The sequence below is a fragment of the Triticum urartu genome, chromosome 5 (genome assembly GCF_003073215.2).
Source record: "Triticum urartu cultivar G1812 chromosome 5, Tu2.1, whole genome shotgun sequence".
Taxonomy (NCBI): Eukaryota; Viridiplantae; Streptophyta; class Magnoliopsida; order Poales; family Poaceae; genus Triticum; species Triticum urartu.
Window position 1 is genome coordinate 434,091,962 of NC_053026.1, and position 12,569 is coordinate 434,104,530.

The 12,569-nt window shown below is 39.2% G+C and overlaps 1 protein-coding gene across 1 annotated transcript; it reads left to right on the forward strand.

Moving 5' to 3' along the window:
- The first annotated feature begins 801 nt into the window (after window positions 1-801).
- Window positions 802-12,200, forward strand: LOC125509568 (prostaglandin reductase-3-like). Its single transcript, XM_048674561.1, has 18 exons — window positions 802-1,075; window positions 1,254-1,427; window positions 2,059-2,240; window positions 2,734-2,839; window positions 3,769-3,845; window positions 4,421-4,508; window positions 5,113-5,302; window positions 7,878-8,004; window positions 8,089-8,169; window positions 8,607-8,708; window positions 8,848-8,943; window positions 9,089-9,163; window positions 9,540-9,659; window positions 10,111-10,239; window positions 10,714-10,791; window positions 11,195-11,281; window positions 11,635-11,721; window positions 11,826-12,200. Exons 1-18 carry the CDS (start codon window positions 1,021-1,023, stop codon window positions 11,874-11,876), a joined length of 1,905 nt encoding a protein of 634 aa, XP_048530518.1. The 5' UTR covers window positions 802-1,020; the 3' UTR covers window positions 11,877-12,200.
- Window positions 12,201-12,569: the final 369 nt, after the last annotated feature.

A 12,569-nucleotide genomic window follows, 5' to 3' on the forward strand; every position in this document is an offset into this window, starting at 1 on the left:
ACATCGCGCGTTAAGAAAAAGAAAGAAATAATTTCTATGGTGCGTGATAAGGAAAAAAACTCGCTTTATATCTGGTGGGCCGGCCCAGTCGAGTGAGCGGCCAATAATCTGAAACATTTTTTAAAAACATTATTTACGGTATAATTTATGAAATTCCAAAAACATTATTCAAAAAATGTGACATAATTCTGAAAATCCGAAACATTTTTCATAGCATGTGAAAAACTGATGGAATTCTGAACATTTTTTGACAAATGTGAACTTTTTTGAAACCGTACACAGTTTTTAAAATGCGAATAGAATTTCAGAATTACAAATATGTTTTTAAAAACACAAAATGAATTGACTTCGTGCCGAACATATAAAACATGAACATATTTTAACTTCTGAACAATTTTAGAAATGTGCGAACATTTTTTAAACTTCATGAATTCTTTTTGTGTTATAGTGGGTCGGCCCAAATTCTTGTCCGTGAGAGTAGCTGGTTATCCCGGCCGGGATTGTTGTATTCCCGGTGTGCCAAACAGGTCTAGGGTCGAAAATAGACTGGAATTACAAGTTTAGAGTGCCAATTTCCGGAATTCAAAGTTTAGTGTTTGATTTAGCTTTCGTTTACAACTTGGTTTATTTTGGACTTTTTCCTAGAGTAAGCCCATAAAGATATTGCCGGCCCAGGCCCTACGAAAAATCAGCCCAGGTTGTAGGCAGCCCAGACCAGGAAACCGATACATCCCCTTAACAAAAAAGGAAACGGATACATAGACGAACCGTCTCGCGGACGGAACAAACCAAACGGACAAGAGAAGCGGAGCGAGGCATGGCGAGATTAACGAGAGCGAGGGGCCGCCGCGGCGCCTCGTTCTCGCCGCCTGTCCCCGTCTCGGCAGCTCCGCCGGCCGGGCGGTCCCCTACTCTAGTACCTCCCCGGTCCCCCACCCTCGCCCCACTCCGTGCCTTCCTCGCCTTCTCCGCCGCTATTCCCAGACAGGACCTCGTCGGCCTCTCCGCTGCGCCGCCGCGATGAAGCTGGAGCCCGGCATGTCGGCCCTCGTCACCGGCGGCGGCTCCGGCATTGGTAAGGACACACCTCCTTGCCAATGCCAGTCGCGTTCCGTTCTCTGTGGCCGGATTGGGCTTCACACCCTTGCCTATTACATACCTCAAAAGTCACAATTAAATTGATTTGGTGTAGTGGAACAAGAGATTTCGCTAGATATATTGCACGGTCTAACTGTCCTTGTTTGTTCTTCAAGGGAAAGCGCTTTGCATTGCTCTTGCGCACAAGGGTCTATTTGTGACTGTCGTCGATTTCTCTGAAGAACACGGAGGACAAGTTGCGTCATTGGTTCAAAAGGGAAGCAGCCAGATTCATGGAGATTCTAAAGTTCCATATGCTATGTTCATCAAGTGTGATGTTACTGATGCAGGTAAGTGGAAGCAGGTAGCAGCAATTAATTGGCCTGCTACAACATAACTTTTGATCCAAACTTATAGCTTGGCTATGTTGCTGTAATGAAAAAGGGTTCAGGCTGGCTTTTGCCCAACGCAGTTTGCTAGAAATTGGAGGCAACAGTTAACATAACATCACAACTGAAGTCATTAATGACATTACACTGGTAGATCATAATTAATGCCATCCAATAATTTGTTCAAGCGTCAAATGGCATTACACTGGTAGAGCGTAATTAATGTCATTCGATAATTTGTTCAAGCGTCAAAGGAAGTATAGCTCATTACTTCATTGACACAATGTTACAAACATAAGATTTGTTTCAAGCATCACATTTTTTTTTTGCATACATTTGTTCCTGAATAAATTTGGCATCACATAATTTTTTAAATATAGATATTGCTTTCTTGTGCTCTCATGAAACCTCAATTTGCTTTCCAACAGGTCATTTTGTTATGGTGGATTTATTCTTTCATGGGCATTCTATCACTCGCCTTATGTTTTGAAACAGATTACTTGCCTTATGGTTTTGACGATTGACTGAAAGTGTAATTTTCCTTGCCCTCTATGTTGCCATGATCTTATGGTCACACTGATTTTATGTCTAGATGCTCTTGCTGCTGCTTTTGGGAAACATGTAAACTTGTATGGTGGATTAGATGTCTGCATCAACTGTGCTGGATTTGTCAACAAATCCTTAGTTTATGATGATACATCCAATGGAACCAAGACATGGAGGCGTGCTGTAAATGTGAACCTTGTTGCTGTTATTGATGGTACTCGCATTGCAGTAAGTCCCCTGCTGACAATTTTTGAGTAAATTTTTCAAGTTAATTTAGTACTATTTATTAACTCAAACTATCTGTAGTAACAGAGTGCTGGTACTGTCCGCCATCTATTAACTTAGGTAGAGCATTATGGAGATGTGTATGGGCTACAATTTCTGTTGATGCGGTTGTTTAGGAGAAAAGAAAGTGTTGGATTTACCTCCCATGTTTTCATTACCGGAGGATGGAAGGCATAATACCTTTTTTGTCATCATATTGCATGTCGGGTTTCCTTGAGAGCAAGAGACAAGATATAACTTTGAACCAATGAAGATTAAACAATCAGGCTTGCATTATTCATGGAGTTTGAATTCTTTATTAGTGCAATATTTGAAAAGAAATATCAATTGCACGAATGGTTATTTGCAAACTACTTATGGTTCAAAGAGCAAGAGAAATATCACTCCCTGTAAATTGCACATGTACACTACTTATGGTTGGATTTGTTCATTGCAGACTCAAATGATGCGTGCACAGAAGAAGCCTGGTGCCATAATAAATATTGGTTCAGTTGCTGGCTTATACCCTATGCACTATGAACCCATATATAGTGGGACAAAAGGTTGATCTCTCTTCGTTGTATTAAGAAATGTACTTAAAATGGTGACTTTGTTTGTAATGTGTAAGCTGTGATGTGGTGTGTTGACTCTCTTTTTGAAATTTAGTGAAGGTAAACGTAGGCTCGTATTGTAGTGACAGAAGGTATACACTCCTAAAAAATAGTAATCAAGGTGATTATAAGTCATCATGTCGTACTAAAATAAACATGCTATAAACTCCGGTATCAGGTCATCCTTGTAAAATCGATCTTGCTCTTTAGTGCAATTGTTTGAACTTACTTTTTTTTTTTGCTGTATGTGTATCTTAGTTTTGTGCCTTCCTTTCTTGAACCAAGTTAACGAGTAAGTAATGATCAAAGATATCCTTAGAATCTTCATCAGAAATGACCTCCCGAAAGAAATAAACTTCATTGGGGATGGGCTATTTTACTTTTATCTTCCACAACGCTCTACTAAATCAGCTTTGCAGAGCCCCTGTTAATCTGCTAAAAAAACTGGTGAACTATGTATATATACGATGTAGAAGTCGATAATCTTTTCAGCCATCTTAATATGCATGTATGAACATGGATATCTACACTATAAAGTGGACTGCAGAGAGTTGATGTACTCGTTTGCTTCTGTGTTAAAATGTAGCATTCCCTTTTTCAATTTTAAATTAGCTGCTTTAATATGTGTTTTCTTTCAGAGATTGCTAATTGGTTAAAAAAAGGTGTATGTGTTGTAGGCACTAGGCAGACTGAAATTGCTTTTGCAGTAAGTTAGACATATCATTTATTAACAGTCAAAACTTGTACATAAGTTCATGTTGGCTATGTAAAGTGCTCCGTGTTGACATCAGCTGCACTATTACTACAAACTAATTATGTGTTCCTTCTATATAATGTATGATCTATTTTATGCACAATATGACCTCAAACTTCATCTGCAGGTGGTGTGATTATGTTTACAAGATCACTTGCTCCATTAAAACGGCACGGCATTCGTGTCAATGTGATCTGCCCTGAGGTATTAATAATTTGCATGAGGCAAGAGAAATACTTAGCATTGTATCTGTGACATGCTCACTTATTGACTCGCACTATTGTACTTACATTCAGACCGTGCCTATTTTTCTGTGCTACAGTTGTGAGCATATTTTTGACCGAGAGTGGTACTGTGCAGTGCATTGCATTTTCCATTGCATAAATTTGTGCGGATGGGAAAACTTAGATTGAATAGCCAGTGTGACTGCTCACTGTAAGGTCGTCGGCCAGAGCCATTTTAGGGCCCTGACCAGGGCTCTTTTCGAATGACCCATGCACAATTAGAACCTTGTACAATTTTCGTTCTTTAGCCGAGTTAAATTTGAATGGTACATAGTTCAGTTTTTTAAAAGCAAACAGCATGACTGTGTGGACCAATTTTATTCACTGTTCCATCTGCGAAAACTAGCTGATGTTAGTGAGTTGATATCCACATTTCGTAGTTGATGACAGATGGAGCATATTTTAGATGCTGCAAGTCATGATAACTTTATATTTATCGTAAACATAGTAGCTTATTATTTTATTCTAACAAATATATTGGACTGGTGTATGCAGTTTGTCCAAACAAATATGGGAGAACAAGTAAACCGCGTATTAGTAGATGCGCTTGGTGGGTTTTTGAAGATGGAGGATGTTATTAATGGTACTGTGTTTCTCACATAGTTCAGTTAATCAAAAAATATATTTTTGCCTACATCTGGTGTCTCAGGATTACAGGTTACAGTTAGCCTTAGATAAGTTGAGACTGGGTGTTTTAATTGATGATGAAATCATGAAAATGAACATGGATGGTTGTGTTGTTTTTCCGTGTGAAACATGTGCATCCATTATTACAAACTATTAACTAAGTTTGGAAATAACTGACGTGTTCCTAGACTTGTAAAGTATATTGCTTGTGTTCCTGAACTAAAAAAATGCAGGTTTAATTGAATGCCAAATAGGTTTAACTCAAAGCATTGAGTTGTTAAATTACATATGTTTTATCTTTTATTATAATCAGTCCCTTGGCTATGCCAGCCCTATGTGCCAGGTCGGTACTAGGTACTGCTCTCCTGCCTTCACTACCTTTCTACAAGTGCAGTCCTCAAGTTCCTGCCTGAAGTAGCACTGTGCAAGCTTAGAGACCTACTAAACTATTTTGATATCTATGGACCTACTTATATATAGGTCTATATCTTTTGCCTATGATGCTCTAACTTTTTTCTCCATGTTATCTGAAGGGATATGATGTCTTCTGTTTGGATTAGGTGCATTTGAGCTTATAGAAGATGAGAGCAAGGCTGGTGCCTGCCTTTGGATATCTAAAAGGAGAGGCATGGTGTACTGGCCAACATCAGAGGAAGAAAAGAAGTATTTGGTGTATGCCACAAAGTCAAAAATGACAGTAACAAAGAATAGATTCCCCAGCATCCAGACACCTGAATTCTTCGAGAAGATGTAAGTAATCCTGCTATGTTCTATCCATATTTCTCTAAGGACTTGTCAAATATCCTCACAAAGAAACAGCAACGTGTCAGTATTACTCTATTTGTTCTTTTATCCATACCTAAAATGCTTAAAGTCACTACTCTGATCCCTTAAGCAGACAGTGAGCAAACTTTTGTTTGCACTTTTTTTGCAAAACTGCAGCTATGCATTGATGGGTATGATTTTATGAACGTCCTGACTTTTTTTGGGAGTTCAATTTTTTTTAAAGCTAAGGATGTTGAAACATAATCTTACATTATGTTGTATTTGTTTTTGGAGTTGCTCAATAATACCAAGTCGCTTGAAATTAATTTAGCATATGACAGGAGGAAATAATTTCCATAATATCCTTAGTCGATTTAGTCATTCGTAGTATTTTATTTGAGTTCATCTTGTCTATCTTTCTTTCACGGATTTTTTCCAAAGTCATTTGATTTTTTTCCTCTACTGTTATTTCCATTGTAGTCAAAGTTTATTATAAAAATCAATATTATATTATATTAATTTTCTCTCTCTCATTGGTTCTTGGACCCAACACGTTCCTTACCTTGCTTGTTGTCGGTCTATCTCATTCGCGTATGTGCTAAAGCGTCTCTCTATTCTCTTGTTTTTTTTTTCTCTTTCTTCCTTTGCCTTTCTATTCCGGACAGCCAGCGCAGCAATTAGGCCCAAGGCCCATTCCAGCCAGGTGCAGCAGCCGCACAGTCCACCTGGCCAGCTGATCGAGCGAAGCGTCCTCCACCTCCCGCACGCACATACGTACATAACAAAAACGTCCATGGCTGCCGCCTCATCTACTTGTTGCCCCATCACTTCTAGGCCTCTTTACTCCTTATCATTAACACAAAAAAATTATGCCCCATCCAACCACGAATTCATGCAGACTAATTGTTCCACGCATGGTCTTAATCCCACGCAAGAAACTGACGCACCGAATGCCAGCCGTTGGCATTCGATGCATCAGTTTTTTGCCTGGGATTAAGACCATTATGCGTGGAACAATTAGTTTGAATGAATTCGTGGTTGGATGGGGCATAATTTTTGTGTTGTGTTGATGGCAAGGAGTAAAGAGGCCTAGAAGTGATGGCGCAAGGAGTAGATGAGGCGGCAGCCATGGACGTTTCTGTTATGTAAGTGCGTGCGGGAGGTGGAAGACGCTTCGCTCGATCAGCTGGCCGAGTGGGCTGTGCGGCTGCTGCACCTCGCTGGAATGGGCCTAATTGCTGCACTGGCTGTCCAGAGTAGAAAGGGAAAGGAAGAAAGAGAAAAAAACAAGAGAATAGAGAGACGCTTTGGTACATACGTGTCCAAGACCAATGAGAGAGAGAATCAATATAATATTAACTTTTAGAATATTTTTTTACTGCACTGGAAATAACAGTAGAGGAAAAAAACAAATGACTTTGTAAAAATTCCGTGAAAAAAGATAGACAAGATGAACTCAAATAAAATACTAAATCGACTCAGGATATTATGGAAATTATTTTCCTCCAAACGACTTGATATTGATTTGAGCAACTCCAAAAATAAATACAATATAATATAAGATTATGTTGCAACACCCTTAGCTTTTTTGTTTTAGAAAAAATTGAACTCCCAAAAAATTCAGGATATTTCATTTTATCAGATGCGCCGTCTCTCCCTACTGTTCCTGCTAAAAAAAAGATTTGCTGTCCCTTTACTGAATAATTTATCAGCCATTTTGCATCTTTAAAAAATCTTGGCCAGTTAACATACTTTAACATCTGTAGTAGAGAATATGCGAGTCCATTTCTTGGACATGATATGCATGCCAATTTCTTAAATCTTTATTATGCATCGCCTCCTACAGCTCCAAATTGTTAGTTGTATAATACTTTACATTTAGCTGTTTAATGTGCCCATTTTAGAAGGGGGGTTCTGTATATTTACCACACATTTACGTGCATAAACTTAGCTTATGGCCTCGTAGAAATACAAGTTGCATATTTTCTCACATGGTAGAGCCAAGAGTCTTCAGTTCAAGACCCGGCTTCGAAGAAATTGATCAGGGGAAAAGAAAAGAAACTGAAACCAATCTGGATGAGAGGAGAGCACGAGTTGTGCGTGCGGGGAAAAAAATCCAGATCTGATGTCATGTAAAGTTGCATGTACTGGTCAGTTCACCCAAAAGCGCAAGTTAATGAAGAAAGGTGGGCAATGCGCTTCATGTGGTCTTGTGTGCAGGATTAATTGATTGCACTTCAACATTTGCCTTCTGAACTTCGGTTGGTGGATTTCTTCACGAAGGTTCAGACTAGAGCACAACACTTGTACCTCTCCAAACACAATGTTCTTAATCCACCACCGCTTTTGTGTGTGTGTTGGGGTGGGGGGGGGGGGTAGAGTAGTATGTCTCTTTTTACATGTGTAATATCCTCATTGGTCTGAAAGTTATCTTATAGATGGTAGGTTAACTTCGTCAAAGCACAGCCCTGTCAGTTCTTACCATGGTAGAATGTTTGTATGGATATTGAAAATTGTGTCTGCTACTAATAGTGTCTGTCTTTTCATGATGGTTCTGTAGAACGGTTCACACGCTCAGCCATAATTTCCGCAATGCTACAAGAATTGATCGTGTGCGGCTGAGATTGCCCATGGAACCACATAGTGCTCTTGTTAAAATAATATACGCTGGTGTAAATGCTAGTGACGTAAGTCCTTTCATATATGTTTCAATTGCTTCTATTTTGATTTACTATTTCCGAACTGTCAGAAATGTTAGTGATTTGTTTCAGGTGAACTTCACTTCTGGCCGTTATTTCAGTGGTAATGCTAAAGAAGCTTCTGCACACCTTCCATTTGATGCTGGTTTCGAGGTAACTGATGGTCCCATATGTCCATTTTGAACTTAAAAGCATTTTCAATGTAGGAAGATGTTCTGTGAAAAAAAGTACACCATTCTTGTCATTTCCCCTGAGTGCTGTAATGACTCTGATTGTTTAATTGTGCCGGCATGAAAAGAACTTTCTAAGACAGCCGAGTTGTCAGCCTGTTGGTATGACATCCAACTACATGATGGCACAAACTATGGCTGACCCCGAAGGGCAAGGATAACGTGCTCACTCTTGATCGGCTAGGTGGGAAACAGTTACTCTTGGTGTAGAGTAAACCGAGAACATTGGCATGCCTATGCGATATGCCTCCATCAAACCAGCTTGCACCTCTAACGATTTGATATGGTGTTGCTGCATTAGTTCTTACATTCTTACACGAGAATTTAATGTATCTTATCTATAAAAACCAATATACGCAGGCTGTGGGAATTGTTGCTTCTGTTGGAGATTCGGTGAGACATATCAAAGTTGGCACTGCTGTGGCCCTTATGACCTTTGGGGGCTATGCCGAATTTACAGTGGTACTGCAGTCTATGTATTTTTGTTGCAGAAGAAATTACCACCTAATCTGCGCCCTCTTTTGAATGAAATCATTTCTGACCTTTTGAATTTTTACTTTTCCATATACTTACCTCTGTCTTCAAAATTTCCTGCTAAAAGGTTCCAGCCAAACATCTTCTTCTGGTGCCAAGATCAGACCCCGAAGTAGTTGCTATGCTAACATCAGGATTGACTGCTTCAATTTCTCTTGAAAAGGTTATCTTGCTATGCAGTTACCACTTTTGTCATACACCATCTGTGTTTTTAGCTCTTATTTGATCACCAGAACTTAAGTTCACTTCTGGAATATAACTTCCCTCCTGGTCTGGTCTGGTCTGGGTTGTTTTCTGTTACCCTTTAGTCAGGTCAAATGACATCCGGACAAGTTATTTTAGTTACAGCTGCTGCTGGTGGGACAGGACAGTTTGCTGTTCAGGTCAGTTGATGGCATTTTTTATTTTATGCCATCGTTACTTTATTTTGTTTGATGCAATACTCAGTTGCTCGTCTACTTCATAGTTATCTAGGCGTTAAAACAGGATAGTAATGTTTTATCCACATTTCCCTTTAAGAACTTGCACAAGATAACTATTTCATACACTCGGAAAACATATAGTTTGTCTTTCATGATTAGCCAGCACTGCCACTGGAGCATGTTTTGGCCCCTTGCATGTGCTTTTCTTGCATTGAATACGATATTTCTAGGACATGGGCAAGTCATCATCTGTGATTTTTTTTGCTCTATGTGCTATATGTTTTGTTACCCTGATCCATGTCTGTATGTTCTGATATTTTCTCCGTCACTTCACTAGCTCGCTAAACTAGCTGGCAACAAGGTTATTGCCACATGTGGTGGCGGGAATAAAGCTGCACTTCTGGCTTCATTAGGGGTTGATCGAGTCATCAACTACCAACATGAAAAGATAAAAGATGTATGCCTTCTTCCAGTTTTAATTTTCATACTTCTACCGCTTTGCATGCAAATGATGCAATTTTGCTGTCATGTGTGGTTGTGTGTTGTGCTCATATTGGTAGCATCTTCTTTTTTTATCTTTGTACTTTGACAGTATGTTCAAAATATATTGTCTAGTTCATTATATCCTCCTATTGCGAGGCTGTGTCCTACCTCTACTTATAATGCAGAATGTGTGTTGGGAATGCTTGAATTACATGTATGATCTAATGTCTCTCTGGAGAATGTTTACTATAATAGTAGTGTCTCCGAAATGATTAGTTTGAACTTACTCCCTCTGTAAACAAATATACGATGTTTTAGGTCATAATTATAATTTACTACACTAATCCTTTATTTATTCTTCTTGATAATTTTAGCAATTGTTTCCTGACTGAAAAAATTAGGTACTAATGAGTGTTTCGTTCCAGGTTCTGAACAAGGAGTTTCCAAGAGGTGCAGATATAGTTTATGAATCTGTAGGCGCTGAAATGTTTGACTTGTGTTTGAATGCACTTGCTGTCCGTGGACGCCTCATTGTAATTGGTATGATCTCTCAGGTATGTATATTTTTGACATTCTCTGAACCTGCAGTTACCTATTTAACACTCTGAATGCCAACTTCAGAGAGGGAATAGGTTATGTTTCATTTGTTCCATGCTTCACCAAGGAGAATATTTGCCTACCCAAACTTGTTTGGGACTAAAAGGCTTTGTTGTTGTTGTTGTTGTTGTTGTTCACCAAAGAGAATATTTCATAGATTTTATAACAAATGAGCAGTTGAGTAGCGGTTTGCATAAACTCATCAGTGAAGTAGCTGAAGTGCCGCAACAAACTGAATGTTGAAATCAATCGATTATGCATCTGCATCAACAGTTGGGAACGTGTTGATCTATTATGATTATGTTGATACATACCTAATATATCGTTGTTAATTATCCTTTTTCTCCTTGTACTTAGTTTTGATAGGAACTTGCAGTTTGTTTGTACTGTATTGATATAAGTGTACTGAGAAGAGTAACTGATGTTTTCAGTATCAAGGAAAGGATGGATGGATGCCACGGAATTACTATGGATTGTGTGAGAAGATTCTTGGAAAGAGCCAAACTGTGGTATGTGTATGCAGTAGAACACTGGAACTACTCAGTTTGCATGCACTGCAATATATTTGCTGCTTAATAATTTGGTCATGAGGAAATCAAGCAAGTGCAATCTTACTGAAGTTAAAGCTGAACGAACCACAACACTGGTAAAAATATTGTTTTCCACTGGACACATTTGATCCGAAGATAACATGAGTTCGTTTGTTCCTTTCTGGTTAGCACAGCAACAGATGCAGCAACCTCATTCAACTCTCTGTGACTATACCACTCCCACCTGCTCAAAATTACATGTGTGGTCACAAACTATATGTGGGCAGACATTGAGTCATACATATAGAAATCTGCATCCAACATGTAGTTCTTCTGTAGTGTACTCAAAACTATGAGCTCTTAATTTCCTTTACGATCTCAGGCTGGATTTTTCCTGATTCAATATGCCGATCTGTGGCAAAAACACCTTGACAAGCTTTTCGATCTGCATGCGTCTGGGAAGTTAAAGGTATGTGTTCTCTGTCTGTGATGGCAGTCCGCCAAATGTCAGTAACCAGACAGATATCTCTCGATTGAATAATTCAAGTAGGACCTGCATTAGGTAACAGGGCAGAAACCTCAGCAAGCCACGCAAAGCAGAGCCTGATAAATAAATACGTTTCGCGGTAATATTATGTTAAGCAATGAAAAAGGTGCATACGCAGCATTCCAGTCTCCCACGTTGCCTACTTTTAACCAGAATGCTGATGCTTCGTACTTTCCAGCTGTTAACTGAATTAATATTAGTTGTTGCCCCTCCATTTTCACTACTCTTGTTTTTCTCTCGTTCTAACTTACTTTGCTGCTCACGGCATGCAACAGGTTTCCCTTGACCCCAAGAAGTTCGTAGGTGTTGCTTCTGTGGCAGACGCAGTAGAACATCTCCATTCTGGCAGGAGCGTTGGCAAGGTACCGCCGTTGCCATGATATAAACCCATAACTACAGGAATGCCTTTCTTGGCAGTTGTATTTCACCTTACATTTTTTTCTTCTTAATTTGGGACTTCGTTCAGGTGGTTGTCTGCATGGATCCAGCATACAGTCAGACCCTGGCTAAGCTATAGTCTACACATATATGAGCTGCAATATCAAGATCTCAGAGTATGATACCTACAGAAAATGCAGAGTGATCTGCGATAAATGTGTAGGTTACAAGCCTTGAGGTTCTTCCAACTATTTTCATGTCTATCTGGCGAACCATATACCACTATATTTCTCAGCGCCACAGTGCTGTTATATATGAGCATGTTTGTTCGTAGCAATATACTTGTAGCACGATGTGAGTAAATGAAAGAGCAATCAAGTTGAGATCCGCTACATTAACTGGCCCGGGCGATCATATTCTATTTGAATAAAGTGTTATGTTCGATGGTGTAATGTTGGCAACTTGGCATGCATGTTTCTGCATGATAGCTTAGCACGTGTAGAGCGTAATAAAATACTTGGGAAACTAGGAATATTTCCTGACTATGTGGACACAAAGATACACGTGGCATCATAGCCCTGACATCTGATGTTTTAAAACGAAATGTTCTTTTGTACAGTTCACAAAATGCTATGTTTTTTTATCGTCTGAGAGCAAGTACAATACGGTAGTGTAAGCTATAATGATTCGAAAATACACAGAGCAAGTACAATACGGTAATGTAAGCTATAGTGATTCAAAAATACACAGGTGAACATGGTTCCACGTGCACCCAGGTGAATACTAAATTTAAAACAAACACTAGAAAAATTCAAAACAATCTGAAAATTTT